The sequence below is a fragment of the Lissotriton helveticus genome, chromosome 4_1 (genome assembly GCF_964261635.1).
Source record: "Lissotriton helveticus chromosome 4_1, aLisHel1.1, whole genome shotgun sequence".
Lineage (NCBI taxonomy): Eukaryota > Metazoa > Chordata > Amphibia > Caudata > Salamandridae > Lissotriton > Lissotriton helveticus.
The window spans coordinates 1,529,699,476-1,529,723,289 of NC_136063.1; the positions used below are offsets into that span (position 1 = coordinate 1,529,699,476).

The 23,814-nt window shown below is 45.6% G+C and overlaps 1 protein-coding gene across 1 annotated transcript in view; it reads left to right on the forward strand.

Moving 5' to 3' along the window:
• VAPA (VAMP associated protein A) overlaps positions 1-23,814 on the forward strand; it is a 283,543-nt gene that overhangs the window by 116,142 nt on the left and 143,587 nt on the right. The window contains exon 2 of the mRNA XM_078688148.1: positions 11,195-11,347. Within this exon, the coding sequence (XP_078544274.1) occupies positions 11,195-11,347 (153 nt within the window). The remainder of the gene's footprint in view (positions 1-11,194; positions 11,348-23,814) is intronic.

Consider the following 23,814-nt stretch of genomic DNA (forward strand, 5'->3'; position numbering starts at 1 on the left):
TCCATCCCTCGCCCCGCCCTCCATCCCTCGCCCCGCCCTCCATCCCTCGCCCCGCCCTCCCTCGCCCCGCCCCGCCCTCCCTCGCCCCGCCCTCCATCCCTCGCCCCGCCCTCCATCCCTCGCCCCGCCCTCCATCCCTCGCCCCGCCCTCCATCCCTCGCCCCGCCCTCCATCCCTCGCCCCGCCCTCCATCCCTCGCCCCGCCCTCCATCCCTCGCCCCGCCCTCCATCCCTCGCCCCGCCCTCCATCCCTCGCCCCGCCCTCCATCCCTCGCCCCGCCCTCCATCCCTCGCCCCGCCCTCCATCCCTCGCCCCGCCCTCCATCCCTCGCCCCGCCCTCCATCCCTCGCCCCGCCCTCCATCCCTCGCCCCGCCCTCCATCCCTCGCCCCGCCCTCCATCCCTCGCCCCGCCCTCCATCCCTCGCCCCGCCCTCCATCCCTCGCCCCGCCCTCCATCCCTCGCCCCGCCCTCCATCCCTCGCCCCGCCCTCCATCCCTCGCCCCGCCCTCCATCCCTCGCCCCGCCCTCCATCCCTCGCCCCGCCCTCCATCCCTCGCCCCGCCCTCCATCCCTCGCCCCGCCCTCCATCCCTCGCCCCGCCCTCCATCCCTCGCCCCGCCCTCCATCCCTCGCCCCGCCCTCCATCCCTCGCCCCGCCCTCCATCCCTCGCCCCGCCCTCCATCCCTCGCCCCGCCCTCCATCCCTCGCCCCGCCCTCCATCCCTCGCCCCGCCCTCCATCCCTCGCCCCGCCCTCCATCCCTCGCCCCGCCCTCCCTCCATCCCTCGCCCCGCCCTCCATCCCTCGCCCCGCCCTCCCTCCATCCCTCGCCCCGCCCTCCATCCCTCGCCCCGCCCTCCATCCCTCGCCCCGCCCTCCCTCCATCCCTCGCCCCGCCCTCCCTCTATCCCTCGACCCGCCCTCCATCGCACCACCGCAGCATCATTCAGAGCCACCGCAGCATCATTCAGAGCCACCGCAGCATCATTCAGAGCCACCGCAGCATCATTCAGAGCCACCGCAGCATCATTCAGAGCCACCGCAGCATCATTCAGAGCCACCGCAGCATCATTCAGAGCCACCGCAGCATCATTCAGAGCCACCGCAGCATCATTCAGAGCCACCGCAGCATCATTCAGAGCCACCGCAGCATAAATCTGTGCAACCATTCAACAACTGATTTGAATATGTTCTCTCAATGTTTCAAGCTTTTTTACAAATGTCACAAAAAGATGTTGATATTTCACTTCTGTTCTTTGATTTTGTCACAATAAAATACACTGAACATAATCTTCACAAAATGTATTTACAAAAGTTTAAGCTATTAAGCTATTGCCATAAATTACAATAACTTTTATTTAAGTATTAACTAAAAAAATTAAAAGCCATTGTTATTTGTAATATCAATACATCCAAGTCACTTAAATACAACACATATTGCATTACAAATGCTATAGGTGTCACTTTTGCGAAAGTTAAAACTATTGGCATTGTAAATGACAAAGCTATTAATTTCGCTAATTTCAAAACCAACACATAAGTAAAAAATGTGTCATTTACAATACCAATAGCTCAAACTTTCCTGATGCGAGACCTATTGCATTGCAAATGCTTGTCATATAAAAGAGCCAGGAGCCTCAAGGACACTCTAGTGCATACCCGTCCCAGAACTCAGTACCCCGCCACGGACCAAACCATCACGAACGCATGGGGCTTACCACCCGTGACAGGACATTTTCCGTGTGGAGCATGTAGTGTTTGCCACTTGACAACAGCAACTAAACAACTCACTTTGGAACCTGGTAAACTCTGGCAACAAAAAGCCCACACGAAATGTAACTCCACCAATGTGGTCTATTTGATCACCTGCCCTTGCTGGTTAAGGTATAAGGGCATGACCACTAGAAAAATCAAGCAACGAGTGTGCGAACACCGGAGCAACATCAGGTGCCGCAAGGCAAGCACCAAGCTGACGGATCACTTTCTAGCTTCGAATCATACTACCAATGATTTGACTTTGAATGAGCAGCTCAAGCCAGGCCCAAGTACCCAGCAGACTTTGTTCGAAAAGGAGCAACGATTGATTTATCGCCTCTCTACCCATCGTCTAGGACTGAATGACAATATCAAATGGGGTACTGTCTTTAAATAAACATTTTGCCAGTCCAGGTGGTTCTGTAGTGTCTAGCTCCTCTCCACAATAATCTTATTAACTGTATACACAGGTTATGCATTAAGGGCTACTCCATTTTCCAACCCATACATAAATGACATCTCTAGTCTAACTGGATACCTTTGTCCTTCCCTAATGGAAGAGTATGTTCCTAAATATGCGACACAATAAGTTTTTCATGACATTTACACTACTATTAAAGGGTACTCCCTCTCTCTGCACTGATCTGACTAGGAGGGGGCAGTTTTGTAACCATTTTGACCTATACCCACATGGCCACTACTCCGAGTGGTAACATCAGATGCCCACGAGCCTTATCTGGTCGCTAGTGGTCATGATTTGGCCTCGCATAACACCTCACGATAAAGTTGTAATTGTTCAAACAGAGAATGGCCTTCAGCGGTCTAGTCTTTCACAACGACGTGGCTGCGTCACGCACCATCGCTGCACAGACGCGTCCCACGTGACACGGAAGAGGTTGCTTTTCTTTCGCGTCCACGGTGAATTCCCTAACATTCGGGTCCAGTCGCACACGACTAGGTGCCCGGCGTGACACTGCGGCAATGGAAGTAAGTGTTTAGCGCTAGTGGGGGAGGGGGGCCCCTTTCCCTACCTTATTCCTACTGTTAACCAAGCCTGCTAATGGACATTTTCTTTGTCCTTAGATCTTTCCCGGCAGTTTCCCCCGATCTGGATCCATGATGCAAATCGCATCAGTATTCTGAGTAAGCCTTCTAAATCCACTTTGATAGACAAAAACACTCTAATCACGTATTAAAGATTGCCCTCGAGACGGGGGCCTCTGCACAGGTTGCCTGAGAGTTTAAAGGCACCTACCAGTTGCATGATCAGTCACACAGGCTGACTAGACCGCCGCACATTTATAATGCATGGTGTGGTTGTGTATGGACTCCTGATCACAAACCAGTCTCAGGCCCATTTTTGTTTCAACGATATTCACAATGAGCACACGCTTTGTTTAACCTCAAGCCACTAATTGAGTCAACACAAACGATGTATAGATACGATGCATATATGTTTGCTGTCATTTCTCTTTCAGGCTACGAAAGATCTAAGAAATCCTTGAAGATCTTTACTTGGTAAAACTGTGAGTTTTACCATTGCACCAGCCCACAGGTTAGAGTACGCCTTAGCGTGCGTATACCGCCGTGGTCTATTTATAGGTCCTGATGAAAGCTTTGCATAATTTGCACAATTAAGCAGAAACCTGTCTACCACTCTTCACTTTCTTAATTTAATCGGATCCTCCTAGCTACGCTAAACAGCTGGCATAGATCCGTCACTTGTTTTTAATAATAACCAACTCGCCTCGAATAAATCATTCAAAAGGTAATATTTGGCTACTTTTTAACCTGCACTGACCCCCACACGCACAAACACCTGCTCCGCTGCAGTTGCAGGCGTTGTAGCACACCAGGGAGGCACTCGGCCTGTCTGGCGGGGACCCTATGATGAAGCATGTCACCAACCAGGTTGGTGAGGGAGGGTCCTTTTACAAACATCTTTGTGTTCCCTTCACAAATATCTGGGTAGTCACTCTTCTGTTATTTGTATAATTTCCTGGGGGATTAAGAGTGCCTCTCTCCCTCACTCTCGTTGTTTTGACTAAACTCTAACATACCCAACATTGATGAGCACATGGAGAATTTGCAAACTATATAAGAGTCTTGTTTTTTCTCTCCTTAAATCTATTAGAATTGATTTATAGTTTTGTTAGTAAGCCTCTTATTTCCTATTTTGTGAAATCTGAGGTTTATGCATTTTTTAAAATTCAGATCAGTCTTCGTCTGATACTTTACTGTCTACTTTTACTTGCAGGCTTAAAAACGGACGGAGATTTAATAATTTTCTAACAGATAAGAAATGTCATTAAGAAATGTATTCTGCTAAAGATTTTTTCCTTTGAAGAATTCTCACACCACTATTTCACCTAATTGGGATGCACATAAAGGTCCTCTTATAGCTTTCATGATTTATTTCGTAGCAAACAAAAACGTGGAGTATATGAACTTATGACCTCAAAATAAATTTGAACATTCATGTTAGGATATGTTTTTGGACATACTTTACTTTTTTTATAATTCTTTATTTGATTTTAGCTAATGGTACAAAAGAGAGAACCTTAAATGACTACATATACATTGTAGTCTCAGTATGAGTGATAAAGAAATCAAGAGAAAAAGAAGCAAAAAAACACAAAGTGATAAAGAGAAGTCCTCTTGAATCGTAATCCAATATATAGGTAAGATCAGACAAAGCAGTCCCATATACGATCCAGTTTTTGTAAGGACCATGTACCTCTAGCCTTAGCCAATGCTCGTTCCCTCTCATACAGAGCTTTCATGACTACTCCCCACTCTGGGGGAAAAAAACGGAGGGTTTGGCGATATCCATGCTCTTGCAATGCAGAGGTGAGCTGCCACTAACGCAATAGAAAGGAAAAATCTCATCCCTCGGTTAACATCCATTATTAAAACCTAACATAATCTCCTTATTTGTAGGGTGGAAATCCAGACCCAAGCAGCTTCCAATAGATTGAATTACTTTCCTCCAGAAAGTATCAAGCATGGGACAAGTACAAAGCATATGCACAATATTAGCTGCAGCCAATCCACATTTTGGGCATAGTGTCCTGTCTCCCCCATCTCCCCGTGCCATTTGCGCCCATTTCACAATCATTTCAGGAGTGTAATACAGCATGCCGATAGTACGAAATTATTGCAACTTTAAGCTGATAGAGTGAATAGAACGACCTAAAATATCTAAAGCGGAAACAATTTCTGCGGGAGTAGCAGTTCGTTTTTGGAAATGCTAAGTGATTCAGATGAAAAACGAAAACAGAACTTGACAAAATGGCATCATTTAGTGTGTGGAATTCGTTATTAAAATTTTCTTCAGAATACTAGTGCGGTCGGAATAAAGCTAGCATGTTATTGGGTAAACATTTCAAATTTAAAAGACCTAATTTGATTCTAATCATTAACTGGGATAGAAGTGGTGTTTCAGTTTTTGACAAATGTTTATTGGATGCTTTTTACATAACAAGGCACTTGTTTGGAAGAGGTTTAAACGAAATGCTAAGCACTGGGACCAGATGTTCTGTTTGGAAAATTCTTTCACTCATTCATTGATGTCTTGAGTCCCAAATTAGTAAAATAATTAACTTCATTTTTACGTAACTGAGAAACTCATGAGACTTTCTTAAAAGCTTTAGGGCAGTAATTCCTAAGCCATATAAACATCATAGATACCGTAAAAAAGAGACCTATTGCTCTAATTCATTGAAACTGTTAAAATTTGTGCAAAGATTTTAGCAAATAGATTAGAAACTTTTATTCCTACTCTCATCAAGTTGGACCTGTCTGAAAATGCTGGAATGCTTATGAATGTGTTCTTGAAAGCATCTTATTCGTATTCCTGTTGCAGCTGTGTCCTTAGACATAGGAAAAAGTTTGACTGGATAATTTGGCTTTGTTCTTTTGAGTATGTCTTTCGTTTGGTTTTGGTCCATAACTCATGAACTTATTTAGTAACTGATACATTGTAATACTACGGTATTTTTGAAAGAAGTGTATCAGTCTACATTAAAAAACAGGGTTGAATGAAACAAGATTTTCATTTGTCCCTTTTATTTTGTCTTGAGGTTTAGAGCCATTTTTAAGAATGCAGTAAGTGTAATTCTCTAATCAAAGGCTAGCTCTGATGATATCTTACTTTATATTTCGTGTTCAGACTTCATTAAAGCTGTGTCTTAGTAAAACTGATTTATAATCAGACATTTCTAGTTACAAAATAAGCTAAAAGCAAACTGTAGCTCTCCCACTTGATAAATAGGATCTGAAACGTATGTTTGCCAATTCCAGCGTCCGATGGTATTCGCATAAATGTAAATACTTTGGAACTTGATTTGCCACAGATTTTACAACAAACAATTTGTATTCCTTTAGTGAAATAATAAAATGTCTTACGTATATTTGCACTCCATTGTATTTATCATTGTGGAAGAGATTGAATTCTCTAAGTGTAATGTTAATGCCTATCGTTTCATTGACATTATCGGCTAAATTATGCCAATATGGTTTACTGTTAAAAATGATCTTTTGCCATTTTTAATCTTTTAAAGAAGTTATTATCCTTTTTTTTATCACTCTAAATGCTAAATGGTTGTCTATCCTAATGTTTCCTATGAATTACTGAATAATTGAGTAAATGAGCAATTTTACTGTGCAATTAATTAAAACCATTAGACTAAGGATAAAAGCAATAAAGGTCCAGCTGCCAGATTACGATGCATGCATCGTGTACTCCGGCCGGCCACTGAAAGACTGCCGACTCTGACAGCTTTTCTCTGACTGCCGAGATGGGCGCCGTAATCCAGGTAAATCCTTCTGTTATGTATTCCCATTGAGTGGACTGTGCACATTCTGCCACAATCTAGCAATGGCATACAGGGTGCACAAGTCATATCCTCACATAAGTAATGCATGTGTGTACATATCACGATTTTGGTGATTTTTGTGCACCTTTGCAGCAACTTATTGAGCGATATGTGCTCTGCCATAGCTGCGACTGCCGCGTTAGCAGCGTAATACTGCAGGGGAAGCTTCCCGGCCATGATGGTCAAAAAGGGCTTGTGAAGACGGTGGTTGGATGGTCTGTCTGACCGGTGTTTTAAAGAGGCTCTTTGTTACATTGCAGACCACTTTTAAAACTTGGACATCTATAACGGTTTCAAAACTGACAACCTAGCGACTAGTAAATTGTGGGCCTGATCCATTTAAGCAAGCTATCATTTTTTCTTGATGCTTTTTTGTATTCGGTTTTATAAAAATCGATTCAAGCCAGATTCTTAAAGTAACCAGGGATACACAAAAACAGACAATGTGAGTTAGTTTCGTTTGTTGAGCACAAAAGCGACAAAAGTAGCAAACCTCTTTCTTGAATCTGCTATAGAGATGGCCCAGTAGTTGCATCAAGCTGAACCAGTCGTATCAAATCTCTTGTGCTTTATGGGTAAGGAATTGAAAGATTTATTTTTTTATTTGCATTTCATATGATTGTTTTTAACCATCCAAATATGGCGCTTTGTGTCAAAACTTAACCTACTGTTGTACAAAGATAGCAGTCTAGCTTGAGTTGTGTTTTTTTTTTTTTTTATAAATCCGTTTTCTTGTCTGGCATTTTGGCAGCTCTTTATTCCATATCTCCTCAAACTGCAAACATTTCAAAGCTCCTTGCACAAAAATACTCCAGTGGCTCATCTTCTTAGCAATGGATGTCACAGTATTGCTTTCAAGGAGTTTGAAGGTGCATTTGTAAACTTTGCACAGTAGGACCCACATGCTACTTGCAGTGCATCTGTTTGTATTGTTAAATTAAATTCCAGTTGCACTTGCACTCTACTGTTGGGCAAGTGGGATATTAATCTATATGCTCAACATTGCATTCACACAAGCCACTTAAGAAGCTTCCCAATGAAAGCTATCAAACTAGAAGTTAATTGGTTATTAATCTGCTGACAACAACTTGCAATATTGCGCATATGTTTGGATTTGTCATCTTAATACCAGCAATGTCTAGTTTAGTGCTGCCTGGTGGATTGTGGATCCCCCAGTTCTTCGAACCATACTTCTAGATTTTTATAGCTGTTTTCCTTTCAACTTCTAAAAGCCTTTTATTTATTTCTTACAACCAAATACTATGACCTTGAATTTACTTTTGTGTATGCTTTAGATTGTTTTCCTCGCCGCACCAATTTCGTGTTAAAGATTTATGTAACCTAGCAGGTGTTATCCATGATTCCGGTGTTGTCTGCATATTGCAGGAGGTTCAATTTATAGCGCCTTAATTTTTGTAGAATAGTATTAATTTCGATCACCAAGGGTAGATCAGAAAGGTGTAGATTAGATGATAGCAATACTAAGACACAACCTTGCTTCAAGCATTTGTGATTATCTTCTGGTCAAGTTAGACATGGAGATCATATTTGTATCCACGCATAAGAGTACAGGCTCATAATTACTCGCAGCGAAGTTACAGGGATGCCCCAATTTTGTTTTCACCTATCAATGCAGTCAGAAGCTAAGCAGTATATGTTATCCTTGTTGTTAACTGCTAAATAATTTGGGAGCAGCAATCCAATTAAGTTGTCTTTAATGCTTCTGCCTTACCAGAAGCCTATTTGAAATCAAGACATAAATCATTTAATGTATGTACAATTTCCTAGTTCTTTAAGCAAGAGATTGGTGAAGCTTTTGCCATCTATGTCGAGCTTTGTAATCAAGCGGTATTTTGTTGTATCTGAAAATTGGCCCTTTATGTGTACTGGGACAGGCAGTGAGCCCCTTGAACTGTCAGTTTCCTTGTTTGAAACTATACAGGACCCATACAATGGGAAGATCATCTGTGACCATAACAAAGTGTTTGCCTTGAAGACTGCTGCAGGGATTCCACTTGAACCGGGAGTATCGTCCCTGCTGTCGGACTTTGATCTGGTATTCAGCCTGGGCAGTGCGTTGATTTCTTTCTAACTAACCTAAAAAATTGATTTCTTCTATCAAATTCCAATGTTACATGGACACACAGTCTGATCTATTTGACCAGTTAGAGCAACAATGTTTATTCCAACTTTCTTCCCATCTGATATTACTTTGTTGTCGCTCCAAGAGGTAGTTTTACTCTTGATACTACTAAAACAAGTACATGGCTTTTGAATGTTAAATCTTTGCTGGCTGACATTGGATTGCCTGTGATTTGGGATTACACATCCACTGATACTTTTCCTTCCAAATCTTTGGTGAAAGTTTGTTACTGGGAGGGGGCTAGACATCTAGAGTACACATTGACAGAAGGTCGTTTGACGAATGAATACCTGGATTTTAAATCGGACTGTGTATTAGAGGTCTATCTTGACACCATTCTGGTCCCAAAGGAAATTGTATATTCATTCCAGGATGGTTAGTCTTCCTCTCAATACGATTGTAAGCAGGTGGTCTAACCCGATCCCTGTATCCAAATGTTGCCCTTGTTGTATAGATGGGTCGGAGACCGTCACCCATGTAATGTATGCATGCCCAGCTTACAGGGTTCCTCAGGAAAAATGGTTAAAACCGGTCTTCAGGATGCTGGACGCACGAAGCCATCTAGTTGCCCTAAGGATTTTGAGATCTGATCCGTCCACCTTATATGCTTGTATTATGGCTAAATGTTTAGGGCACACGTAGGCTACTAGGAGGACTTTCCTTGGAAATCCATTCTCTTAATTCTTTAGGATGAGAGTTCACTTTTTAACATCTTTTTTTCTTATTGAGCATAATGCATTTTATGTATAGTGTTTTTTAGATTTTATTATATCGCTTATGATGATGCTTATCTTAATTGTGTTGCATTTCATCTTTAGTTATTTGGTTGCTCAAACTTTTAAAGGCATTTGGTTGCCGAAATAGCTTATTTACTACTACTTTGTTTACTAATCACTTCACAATACTTTTTCTGTTTTAAAACCTGATACTAAAGAAGGGGTTACTACCTTTTGTGGTGTAACAGTCAGACTACACTAAATAGAATATTAGCTATTCCTAATCTTGGAACCATAAAGATATTTGTTGTATTTCACCTATTTTCTGATGAACGTATCATACTTTTTAGTTTGTTACAAATCCATCTTAATTTACAAACTATTTAGTTGCCATTAATGTTTCAGATATATGAATCTATTTTTAAATGCTATAGATGGAAAGCCACTTAATTTTAATATTGATATCAGTATTCCTTTTTAACTGAAAATTGCAGATTCGTCAGGGCCAAGGCGTATAGTATATAATGATTTATAATATGAGCTTAGGTCCTGCAATAAATCTTCGGCTGCCATGATCGGAGGGCTGGCTTGGGAGTGTAGTTTAATAATGCATCCCTGCTCCGGGTGGGTGGGCCGAGGGAGTGGTTGGGGCTCAGGGAAGACTGACAAGTGTTCGGCCAGGGCACTCACCTTTGCCATTTGCTGAGGTTAGTGGTGGAGTCTATTTGTTGGTCGAGGGCATGGTTAAGGTTACCCTTGCCAATATTAATACTTCTGGGTCAAAACGGCTTAACCTCTTCCATGCTCATGACTGCTCCCGGCCGTCATGAGTCACGGTGGGCGTGTGCTGATGACGGCCGGGAGATGTCATGACCATGCCCGCGATCGGAATGTTCAGCACTGCGGTGGAATTCGCCGCAGCAATAAGGTTAATAATATAGAAAGGTTGTGAAAAAGGTGGAGTAATCCACATTGGGGGGTCTATACCTTGAGGAACAGAATTTTCCACCCTATGAGAGTTCCTGTAACTAAAACATAACAGACCTGTGGATCGGTGATGGTAGTGTGATGATTAAAGGGAATGCTTTTATTGATCAATATGCAACTTCAGGGGAATAGAAGCTGTAGTTGGAGAAATATCTGTGGGTCCCCCAGGGGGCAGTGAATGTGTGTTGAAGGTTGGGGAGGGGAGAGATGTGCCTTTCCTGTAGTAAAGCCACCGTTATGAAGTGGCTGTTCAATTAGGATAAAACCTGCTCGCTCTTACAGGGTTAAGTCCCCATATGTTCCACATGAGAAGTGTTAACTGTAGCTTAGCCTTTACTGCTTCGATGGTGCGGCCCAGTGTGTTCACAGCAGTAGAATGGTTTATGGTTTAAATGGGAAGATTTGTTTGTTTTTTCCATAGATCAAATAAGACTGATGGTGTTCTTATTTATAACCTCTTTAATTTTATATTTTCTTGACCATTCAACACCACATCTTACCCATTCATTTTGAGAACCAACAGTAGATCTGCTTGTTTTATTATTGTAGAATGTTATTTCGTTCAGATTTCTGATTTGGTTATTTAACTTTAACTTTGCTTCACCTAAAACAACTTTGTTGAAATTCCTGTTTACAAATTGTTTACAAATTTGAAAGGAGTCACTAAAATGACAGTAAACTAAATTAAAAGGTAACTTTCTTTCTTATTATAGGTCCCTTCACAGATGTAGTAACTACAAATCTTACACTGCGGAATCCAACTGATAAAAAAGTATGTTTCAAAGTGAAGACCACAGCACCTCGTAGGTATTGTGTCCGACCAAACAGCGGAATCATAGAACCCGGAGCAACTGTGGTAGTTTCAGGTAATCATTGTTGGTTTTTATTAGTGGTAGAGCGTGGCATACATTTTTCTGTTAATCACCACGGTTTTTATTCAGTAGAAGTTTCCAGTAGCTTAACCTACATTTCCCATTACTCTTAACTTGTCCTGTATTCGTATCCCCTCCTCTTGTCCTACTTTGACTTTTTAAGAAACCTGTTTCTCCTTTTGCTCAAAGGTCTTATTCTTGGCCAGAAAGCATTCTAGATAGCTCTATCAACTTCACCATTTGTCTCTTGGTTTCACTACATTATTATGGGTGTAGAATTGGTACAGTTTTTGAAAAGACATACTTTATAATTGAGCCACTGGAGTTAATTTACAAATGTTCTCTCAGATTGCGCTGCAAAGTTGATTTGATTACTTATGTGGCATGGAAAGGCAAACCATATAGCATTTCTTGCAGTTAAAAGCTAATTTTGCATTTTTTTTCCACACATGCATATTCAGAAGGGATCATTCACAGTGCAATAAAAAAAGCAGACTTTTTAAGAAGGGAAACTAAATCCATTAATGCGTTCAGCTTCAAAATGTTACTTCCCAACAGTTTTTAGTCCTGAATGGAATTTATTTAACCTGTTGCAGAGCTCTCCTGGAGTAAAATAATGCATACAAAAATATATATATTGTTTAACTTGTCAGAAAACGTGTCCCAGATCAGTTATTACAGTACCAATCGTCAAATATGAGTCAATTTGATTTTACTTTCTGTTCACAGTGACCCATGGAAGTACATTTTTATGCTAAGAAACAAACTTGCAGACAGTCACATTCATTATTTGTGTTTCACTAAGGGTGTACTTCAGGACTCAAGACATTGGACGATAAAAAGAAATTCACCAAGTGTAGGATTATTGTCAAATCTGCTTAAGTAGGCTACTTTAAGATTTGTGTCTGCTGTAAATTCGAATTTGTGACTAGTGAATCAAAATATCTTCGCCAAGAATTTTTTTTTAAATTTCAGGTTGTTTCCTATTGCAGATATCAGCCCATCAATTTGGGATGTTGACACTGGGTCCAATATTGTCAATTCTTTAAATGCCTGAACACTGCAATCAGCAACTGAAAGGTGACAAATGGAATTTTTCCTCCAAATGTCATGTGGAGTTTGTGAACTCCATGCACATTTATTTTAATAAATGTAGGTCCTTTGGGATGGAAATCTTTTTTTGATTGGCTCTACAAACTATGTGCCAAATTCATACTAAAAAAAAAACGCGAACCACAATTATATTTGTCAATGACCTTCATATTATCAAAAGAAGAGTGTCACCTGACAGTCAGTATTCTGAAAGTCAAGGAAAGCGCCTTAGCTAGAAGTACCTCAACACTTTTCCCTTCGACGACTGGTCTGGTTTTTACGTCCAACATCGCTGTAATGCACTGCAATGTGCTTACTGAACAGTCCGGGTCATCCAGACTGTAGGTTCTGCCAGCAGTTAATTTCCTTCAATTCTAAAATTGATGTAAAAATAGTGATGTTACAGAACATCAGTTTGTTTAAATTTATTGGAAATAACGGTGGAGCCTCTTCTATCTATGCCTTTGGTCACCAGATATCAGTTGATACCTTCAGTTGTGTGGGCATTTGGCACATACGCATTTTGCTGTCTTTATGGACACTTTGTTTGCATTTCTCCTCCTACCAAGGAGCTTTGCTTTTTCCCTCCGTGACAAATCTCCTTCCTTTATCCTAAAATTACAAAATTCTGCCATCCATTGCATGGCAAATACGTGCCAGATTGAGAATGGATTTCAGGTCCCTTGCATTTATTCTTAGACCATATTCTACAACTTTTTAGGTTGAAGCCTGTGTTGCAGCTCATGCGCTGATGCAGGCAAGAGTTTTGTAAACAAGAAGGGGCATGAAACAACGCTCCTTCTGCCATTGGCCAGCCTCGCGAAACGGAGGCCTGCCATTGGACAATGCCCCTGTTTTGATGATTTGTCCGCCTGTACTCCCTCCTTTTCAGGACTCCGTGACATGACTTCTGGTGTCGCAAGCCGATTTTCAGAAACGTTGCTATGGCAACCAGGAGGCAGGTCCCGGAGTCATGGAGGGGAGAGATTCGGTAGCTGTTTCAGCCCCCTTTTTTTTTTTTTTTTTTTTTTGGTCCGTGCGGTTTTTCTCTCATTGTTGCCTCCTTCTCCTTGCTGGAAGGAGGCCTTTGATGGACCCTCCTTGTTTTTTCCGCGCTAGCTTACGAGCCCTGTGAGGTCGATGCTGCCTAATGGGCCTTTCCTGCAGGGACGGCTTTGATTGTCCTGCTGCTGTAGAGTTTTGCGGTGGAGACTTTCTTGAGCAGGCGAGGGACCCTAAACCGGCAGAGGAGATTCCGTCCGCCTACTGGCAGGTAGGGGCACTGATACCAGGCGGGTCAGGGCAGATTCAGTGTGGCGTTGTGAACGCTTAAGTATTGGTGATTCTTTCCCACCGGCTCATTCTCTCCGCTGACTGCTTGGCCTGCGTGTGGTGTGTGACACTCTGACGCACCTTCCCCTGCCACAGCAGCTTGCCTCGTTTCTCAGGGGATTTCGAACCTGGTGCGGCGTTACTCTCCTCTTCTCCGAGGGCCCAGCATGCACGACGGGCACTCTCTTTACTGCCACGCGGGGGCTACAGGAGGCCTCGCAGGGTCACACCGCGGGTCGCTGCAAACGAGGCAGAGGGAGCGGTGCTTGAGTACCTGTTGCTGCCTGTCTTTTCAATGTGCAGGAAGGGTGTCAGCAGGCGGGGGCGGCCGGCCGGATCGCTTCTGACCGGGTCTTGCTAGGAGGCTGTGGGAGCGCAGGGGATGCCGGTGCTGGCACGCATGTGCTTCATGATTTTTCGCGAGCCTCGTGGTGTGCAGGGTCCTGGCTTTCCGTGTTGGCGGTAAGTTTCCCTTAGCACCGGATGGCAGGGTGATGCAGGCGGTGTCTCTCTGGGCTTGCTGGGCTGGTGCTGGCTCAGTCTTCCTGCTGGCAGAGAGCTTTGCTCACAGTGTATGCGGGCTGAGAAGCACCACTCACCAGGCCATTCACCATTGTCCGTCAGGCAGGTGAACAGCATGCCTCATCTCTGGGAGCCAGCCTTCAGTGATCATCAGCTCCCACCGATAGCCCTCCTGCCCTTGCAGACTCGCCCTCCTATTTCCCCCGACTGGTGGCCGTCGATAGCACAGCGTGTGGGGGAAATGTTAGAAACGGACTAGTCCTTCACGTTAAGGAATTTTGGCGGCTCATTCCAGCAGGCACGCGTGGCAGACCAGCCTCGTCGCCATTGTGGTGTCTTGGGCCACTAGGCCCACATGCTGGGCAAGTAACCACTCAGACACGGTAATTGGTACTAGAACTGGGCCCCTTTTATTAACAGGGTCACCTGACGCCTGTGGTGGGTGAATGTTCAGTGGGAGTGAAACACTAGAATGTATCCAGCCGGATACTACAGTTTTCACCTTCCAAAAGGATACATTTTTTTCGTGGCTAGGTCTGATCTAACCAGCTTGGAGCCCACCAGCAGATATTTGAAAGCTCTAGATTTTTATGAGAATAATGGCACACAGCCTTATGGATTTTTCAGAAAATCCTCTCTGGATACATTTCTTGCAACAAACAAAAGGTCACTGGGTTTGACATTGGACTCTCCCTCGCCTTCCTCATTGGTCCAAGAGATGAATGTTATTTATTATTATTTTATCAATTTATAGGGCGCAACAGCTACCCAAAAAGGGTTTCCCGGCGCCTAGACATAGCTAGATTGAGGATAGAGAAGGAGGTGACTGTTAAGTGGTTATTGTTCATACAGCCAGGTCTTTACAAGCTTTCTGAACCTACAGTAGTTTTCCTCCTTCCGGATACCGGGGGGAAGCGTGTTCCACAGGGAGGGTCCCAGATAGGAAAAAGATCTGCCACCTGTTCTTGCACGTTTAAACCTAGGTATGCAGAAACAGGCTGCTGTCTGTGACCGGAGGTTTCTCTTGGGCGTATAGAGGCAGGCAAGAGATTGGAGATATTTTGGTGCTATTCCTGCTTTTATTCTGAACATGTAGTTCAGGGCCTTAAAGCGGATTCTGCTCTCTATCCTGAGCCAATGAAGATTCCGACGATGGTTCGAGACTCCAGAGTTCTTCGGAATATTGCAAAGGAGTCTGACCGCAGCGTTTTGCGCTACCTGTAGTCGTCCGATCACAGATTTGTTTGCGCCCAGATAGAGGATGTTGCCGTAGTCAAGCCTTGATGTGATAAGGGCATTGACTACGGTCTTTTGCGTTGACACTGGCAACATCCACAGGATCTTCCTCAACCATTTGGCTATGGTGAGACAAAGGCCGGTTACTTTACTGGCCTGTTTGTCCATGGATAAGGCATTGTCCAATATAAAGCCCAGATTTCGAGCATGGGACACCGGGGTAGGAAAAGTGCCCATCTGGTCCGGCCAATGTGCAGGGTTCCAGAGAACTGGATCCTTACCCAAAATCAGAATTTCCGTCTTGTCGCCGTTCAGTTTTAACTGGTTAGTTGTCATCCAGTTCAATATTTTTAATAATCCTTCCTTGAGTAACGACGGAGAGTGGGGACAAGATTCAGATAGGGAAAAAATGATTTGGGTGTCGTCGGCATAGTTCATAAGCGTTAGACCTAACTTTTCAACAAGTTCTGCCAGAGGTTTAAGATAGATATTAAAAAACAGAGGGCTCAGGATGGACCCCTGAGGCACTCCATGTGATGCAGGTAGGGTGTCTGACACAGCTTGTGCAGAAGCGATCTGGAAGGTTCTATTTGCCAGGAAGGATTTGATCCAATCCAGAGCCTTTCCTCTTACACCATTTGTAAATAGCTCTTTAATAAGCGTTTCATGAGAGATGGTGTCGAACGCCGCACTTGTGTCCAATAACACAAGTGCGACCGTCTGGCCTTGGTCAAGAAGTTTTCTGATGTGTTCAGTGACACCTAACAGGGCGGTTTCAGTCGAGAACCCAGCCCTGAAGCCAGATTGCGAAGGATGGAGTAGGGAATTTTCTTCTGCAAAAGTGGCTAAGGTAGAGTGTACGTGTCTCTCAAGACATTTAGAAAAAGCTGGAAGCAGGGATATAGGTCTATAATTGGCCAGTATTTCTGGGTTTGCATTTGGCTTTTTCGAAAGGGGTGTCACCATGGCATGCTTCCATAAGGCTGGGACAGTGGCGAGATCGAGGGATGAGTTTAGGAGATTGGCAATGATTTCCAAAGACTGGTCATCCAGTTTTTTAATAATTTTAATAGGGATGGGGTCCCTAGGGGAGCCGGATTTAACAGTTTTTAGGATTCCTTTCAATTTCTCTAATGAAAGAGTCGGCCAGGCTTCCAGTAAATTTTCACCCAGAGCAGTGGGTTGAGGCAAAATAGGGTCAGAAAGAGGGGGAAGATCAGGGTCAGAATTTTGTATCTTGATGTCTGAGATAATTTTATCGATTTTCTCAGAAAAGAGACAAGCTAACGCCTGGCATTGTTGTGTGCTTAGTGGGGGTGCAACAGCTGTAGTATGTGCGCCCGCCAATTCCTTGACTTTGGAAAAAAGAGTTTTAGGCATGTTAGTTGCTTCGATAATTGTTTTAGAGACAAAAGCAGCTCTCGCTTTTGTACAGGCAGCATGATAATGATTTCTGGCTTCATGAATGTGCAGGCGAGTTGCGCCTGATGCGGGGACTCAACCTCTTACAGTGATGAAAGGCGTCAAAGTGCCACGCAGCCTTCCACGGTAAAGCTGCCAATTTACGGAAAGGCTTTGGGTGCCTCTGTGGGTGAGAGCGCGAGCTGAGGGGTTATTGAAACGCTACACAACACTTTCCTTTCACATCCTATGGTGACACGCCTGGCTTACCGCTAAAGCCACAGTGTAAACCCTGTGAAGAATGAACATGCTATCCCCGCATCCGGGGAATTAAAGGCAAAGTACAACAAGCAGTGGCAAAGCCAATAGGTCTCACCTACGTGAGGATTTGGCTTTTTCGATGCTTGTGGCTAGGTTGTGCAGCAGCAGAGCTAAAAATGAAAAAGAACTATGGCACGAACAATGATCGCTGCATCATAGCACTTTTAAGGTTGAAATCTACCATACAGTGCAGCTGTCTGGTTTGGTAACGATATCTTGCACACACACACAACCCCCCCACACACTCAACCACAAACCCGCACACAACAACCCCACACACACACACACAACCCCACACACACACACACACACAACCCCACACACACACACACAACCCCACACACACACAACCCCCCCACCCACACACCCCCCACCCCCCCACCCCCCCCACCCACACAACCCCCACACCCACACAACCCCCCCACCCACACAACCCCCCCACCCACACAACCCCCACCCGCACACAACCCCCACCCGCACACAACCCCCACCCGCACACAACCCCCACCCCACACACACAACCCCACACACAACCCCACACACGCAACCCCACAGACACCCCCCCACACCCCCCCGCACACACAACCACACACCCGCAAACCCCCACACACAGAACCTCACATACCCCCACACACCCACACACCCACACACCCACACACCCAAACACCCAAACACCCACACACCCACATACCCACACCCACATACCCATACCCATACCCACATACACCCACCCACATACCCCCACATACACCCACCCACATACACCCACCCACATACCCACATACACCCACCCACATACCCACATACACCCACCCACATACCCACATACACCCACCCACATACACCCACCCACATACACCCACCTACACCCACCCACATACACCCACCCACATACACCCACATACACCCACCCACATACACCCACCCACATACACCCACCCACATACACCCACCCACATACACCCACCCACATACACCCACCCACATACACCCACCCACATACACCCACCCACATACACCCACCCACATACACCCACCCACATACACCCACCCACCCACATACACCCACCCACCCACATACACCCACCCACCCACATACACCCACCCACCCCCACCCACACACCCACCCACCCCCCCCCACATACACATACACACCCACACACCCCCACCCACCCACCCACCCACCCACCCACACACACACACACACACACCCACCCACCCACCTCCCAACCCCCCCCCCACCCACGGGATGATGAGGTATGGGGAGCTGCTGCAATGTGCCTGCATTTGTACAGTTTGAAATGGAGGAAAAGGATGAAAAAAGGGGATCTGGACTCGTGTAAGCTGTTGAGGGAATGACTGTTAAAGGCTTCTGCACCATACTTTCGTGTGCTGTTAAGGGAAATCGTTTTTGTACCAATAAACGTTGAGAAGCTTATCTAAAAGACACATTAGTGATAGATTCCTAACCTTAGAATATCCCCAGGCATCAGACTGGATCCGGAAAGTTTTGCTAGCAGTAAACCTGCGTGTCAGTAGGTGGCGTTGTGTGGCTCTGCGTCTGTCGCTGGCTTCGTATGCGCCGAGATGACTTCACGTAGACTACTTAGGCACCACCCATGCGGGCTGACGTCAGTTCTTTCTTTCTTCCGCGCCAGTAAGCACAGATCCGGTTAGAGCACGTACCCTAGTCACTTTTTGATTACCTTTTTGGGACTTCTGTCTCTTGTTGGTCTTCTCTGGTGCGTAGGGATGCCTGGTTTTAAGTCCTGTGGGGCCTGCTGTCACAATATGTCGGTGGCAAACCCCACGACGTCTGTCTCTACTGCCTGGGGCGCGACCACGACTCCCAGGCCTGTCTGGACTGTCGGGTCATAGCCCCGAAGGCCTTGAGGGAGCGGCGCCGGAAGTTGCTTGAAGTTCGACACTCGTCCCAGCGCCGTTCGCGGTCCAGGGGCTGTTCTTGTGAACGCTCGCGGGGCCACCATCACCGCTCCTTGGGCTCCAAGTCTTCACCCTCTGATTTGGGTCAGACGACACAAAAAGAAGTCGAAGAAGCGTCCCCATGTCCTAATTCTTCATTTGATTGAACTTTTATGGAGTATGACATTTGTAAATACAGTAGTTTGAACCTTGAAGTCTTTTTTTGTACAGAATATGTAACTCTTTATATTGTTCACTTCCAATTGATTGATTATTCTGTCACGCCATCCTTTCCCTATCACTTTTTCCTCACTGGATATCACTCACAACCCCCCCTCTCCCAAACTGGGGCACTATTCAACATAGTATCTATTGTCTAAAAAGTATGATATGTATCGCTATCTCCCATTGTGATTAAAACAATGTGGACTGATTCAGTCTTTGTGTGATTCTACAATTGAATTTTCTTTATGAATTGTTTGACAGGGCTGAGACCCCTTCCTCTTAGTACCTACCAGAAGTAGGGCATGGTCGTTATTCCCACTACTTTCTGGTTCCCAAGAAGGACATGGGGGGCTTGCACCCCATCTTGGACTTCAGGAGTGTCAATCACTTCCTTTCGGAGGGAGAAGTTCAAGATGTTGACTCTGGCTCAGGTCTTGGCTGCCCTCGACCCTGGAGACTGGATGGTAGTGTTGGACTTGCAGGACGCATATTTTCACATCCCCATCCTGCCGGCCCACCGACTTTACCTGTGGTTCACGGTAGGCCGGGAGCATTTTCAATTTGTCGTGCTCCCTTTCGGCCTTACCAGCGCCACTCTGGTGTACCGAGAGTGATGGCTGTTGTCGCAGCTCATCTGCGCAGGTCAGGGGTGTCAGTCTTCCCCTACCTCGATGACTGGTTGTTGAAGGCAGGCTCGCCCCAGGCAGTTGTGGCCCATCTCCAGACTACGACCGACCTCCTGCATTTGCTGGGGTTTTCCATCAACGTGCCGAAGTCGCACCCGAGTCCTTCTCAGTAGCTCCCCTTCATCGGAGCGGTTCTGGATTCAACGCGGTTTTGGGTTTATCCTCCCGAGCTTAGAGTCCGGGATATTCAGGCTATGATTCCGATCTGTCAATACAAAGGGGAGGGACTAGGATAGGACAATATTTTACGGGGTCCAGTGTACTCGTCCTATAGACTCGTGACACAAAGGGATGTACAAAAGTTCCCCGGGAAAAGTGACGGAGAGAGGTGTGTGTGCTAGTAAGTGGGGGGAATCCCCTTGTTGGAACTAGAACCCTCACACACCCAGCAAGCTAGGTGTCATGCTTCATCATATGGGCTCTGCTCCTCGTCAGACTGGCGCTGCAATGTCTGACGGGCTCCCGAAACCGGGGCTCTTTATCGGAGATCTTCTGTTCCCGCCATATGGTGCATGCGTGTGAGAGGGCCTGGGGAGTGTGGTCGTGACGTGAATTTTAAATTAAAAAAGGTGAGTCAGTCCACATATTAAATTTATTCTCGTAGTAGACTCCCTTGGTTAAAAACAAAGGATGGTGGTGTGGGAGGGGAGAGACAATTACCCTGACACTATTAGAGTGAATTGGACTACTACCCTCAGTTATCGGTCAACATGTTTCTTGCCTGATGGCAATTCTTCAGGACCTAATGGAATCGTACCACACTGTGAAAATTGTAGTGAAAACTATATAAATATATACACAAAAGTGAAGGGTCAAAAACTTGCAGGCAGGTATACGACCGTATTTAGTCAGTAATACCAGGATGCAGGCCAGTCGGTCCTGCTGCAGTGTGAATGCCTGTAGAAATGAGATTGGGTTAAAAGACATCATACAGGATAACTGAATTAATGAAGTTACACCCTGAAAGGATAGTGAGCGCACACACACCCACAATAACCGTGCTAGTTAAAAAACCGATCAAGAACGCTGGTAATGATGGCAAGCCATTGATGTGGACAATTAGTACAAGCCATTGCATGCATCGGTCGGAAGTGACATGAAGAAACAATTCTGTACAGTGCTGTACAATCTGAGGAGTGTAATCTAGGTAACCTTACCCTAAACAGGATCCCTGATGGACCTCTCAGTCTGCTCCCGTGGGACCGGCTGGGGAGGTATGGTACCTAATTAGCAGGAGACAATGGTTGTTTACAGAGTGGGCAGTCTATCGACATATTTGTCTGGAGTGCTGGCACCCAGGCGTAGACTAACCCAGTGGCACTCGAGACAAGGTAAGGTAGGGTGCCTCCCTACGTGCCCCGAGCACTGGAATCGTCCGGTGTGCCCCCCACTGCCTCAATCGGCCAGGGCTACACCGACCACCGGAGCCAGAGCCATCACCCACGGGCCTTAAGGGATAACCTGCCCTTTGGCCAATTCCTCCGGATTAGGAGGAATTGCTCGGATACAGAAGATTTCCAAAGGGAGGCCACTCTGCTACAACACAAACTACAAGACAGAGGGTATCCAACTAGGTTAATCAAACAGTCACGTAAAAGAGCCCTGAATAACCCTAGAATAAACCTTTTGGAAGAACATCCTAAAGCCCAAGATGAGTTGATAACATGTGTGACCTCTTTCACTCCCAATTCCACATTTCTCAAAAAAACAATAAATAAACATTGGCCAATAATCAACTCAGGAGGGCTAGAAATTCCAAATCCCAGATTCGCATTTAAAAGAACTGCAAATCTCAAGGATGCCCTTATACACACCCGCCCGAGACATAACAACAGTGATAACCAGAGGAGACTGTGGGACCTTCCCCCAGTGGTTGGTCATTTCCCCTGTGGCGGATGTGCGGCATGCCCCCAGACATCCCAATGTAAAGAAGTAAGATTTTCTGACACATTTCGGTGGCAACTACGCAAGCACACCAACTGCAACAGCACCAACTGTGTCTACATGATTACTTGCCCTTGTGGCAAAAACTACATAGGAATGACCATGAGGCACATAAAAGTAAGGATTTTAGAGCACAAGAGCAACATCAGGTGCCACAAAACACATACCAAACTTTACGAGCATTTTTTCCAAAACAAACACACAGAAAACAGTCTCACTTGGTTGGTGTTAGAAGCCCACCGAGACATTTCCAAAAAAGCCCTGTTCAGGATTGAACAAAGATGGGTCCATCGTCTTCGATTGGACCTTGTTGGATTAAATGACTCTGTCCCTTGGGTATCTTTAGGCACATGACCTTATGATCTATACACTGATGCGACGTCCATCACGAGCAAAGATATGTATATTACTGTATCCCTACTATGTTGAGACCATTTTTACAATTGATTAGTAGGTCATTTGGATACTCGCAGTCACATGCTCTATGACCCAGCCTCTAAAAGGAACAACTATCATCTTCCCCATCTGCTTTCCTCTACAAACTTTCACCTCTCTAAGATGGCCGCCATAGCCATCAGACCGTCTTTTGGCGAGTCTAATACTATATCCCGGTTATGTTGAGGCCATATTACAATTGATTATCTGGTGATTTGGATACTCGCAGTCACATGCTCTACTGCCCTGCCTTTATAAGGAACAGTTATCATCTTCCCCATCTGCTTTCACCTTTAACTTTCACCACTCCAAGATGGCCGCCATAACCAACAGACCGTCTCTTGGCAAAGTCCCCCTCTACACAACACATGCGCAGTCATGGGTGGGGGCGGTCCCATAATGGAAAGCGATGCTGCAGCAGGCAATCTCGATGGCGCTTAAATATGGCCCGCGCAGAGAGACCGTCACCAGCTGCTCTGCGTCATTATCCAGACGCTGCTCGTGGGGTAGGTGAATCGGCCCGGACTGCTGCCGCCGAAGGTGAGACTTTTTCATGTAGCCGCCTTGGTACGCTGACGACTGACCAGGTAAGCTCTTTCGTTAATCCCCACTGTATCCCATGGGCATGTTACTCTCTGGATGGCCGCCTCCCGCTGCACAACGGTGCAGCACGCCTTTCTTTAAATGCGGGACGGACGCGGCCACCTGGCTCGGCTGTTTTGCCGGCTCGCGCTGGGTCCTTGACGCTTCGTTTGGGGCTCGGCGCACAGACGGCGGGCGCTGGTCTTGTTGGCCGCACTCCCCCCGGTGGTCGGTGTAGCCCTGGCCGATTGAGGCAGTGGGGGGCACACCGGACGATTCCAGTGCTCGGGGCACGTAGGGAGGCACCCTACCTTACCTTGTCTCGAGTGCCACTGGGTTAGTCTACGCCTGGGTGCCAGCACTCCAGACAAATATGTCGATAGACTGCCCACTCTGTAAACAACCATTGTCTCCTGCTAATTAGGTACCATACCTCCCCAGCCGGTCCCACGGGAGCAGACTGAGAGGTCCATCAGGGATCCTGTTTAGGGTAAGGTTACCTAGATTACACTCCTCAGATTGTACAGCACTGTACAGAATTGTTTCTTCATGTCACTTCCGACCGATGCATGCAATGGCTTGTACTAATTGTCCACATCAATGGCTTGCCATCATTACCAGCGTTCTTGATCGGTTTTTTAACTAGCACGGTTATTGTGGGTGTGTGTGCGCTCACTATCCTTTCAGGGTGTAACTTCATTAATTCAGTTATCCTGTATGATGTCTTTTAACCCAATCTCATTTCTACAGGCATTCACACTG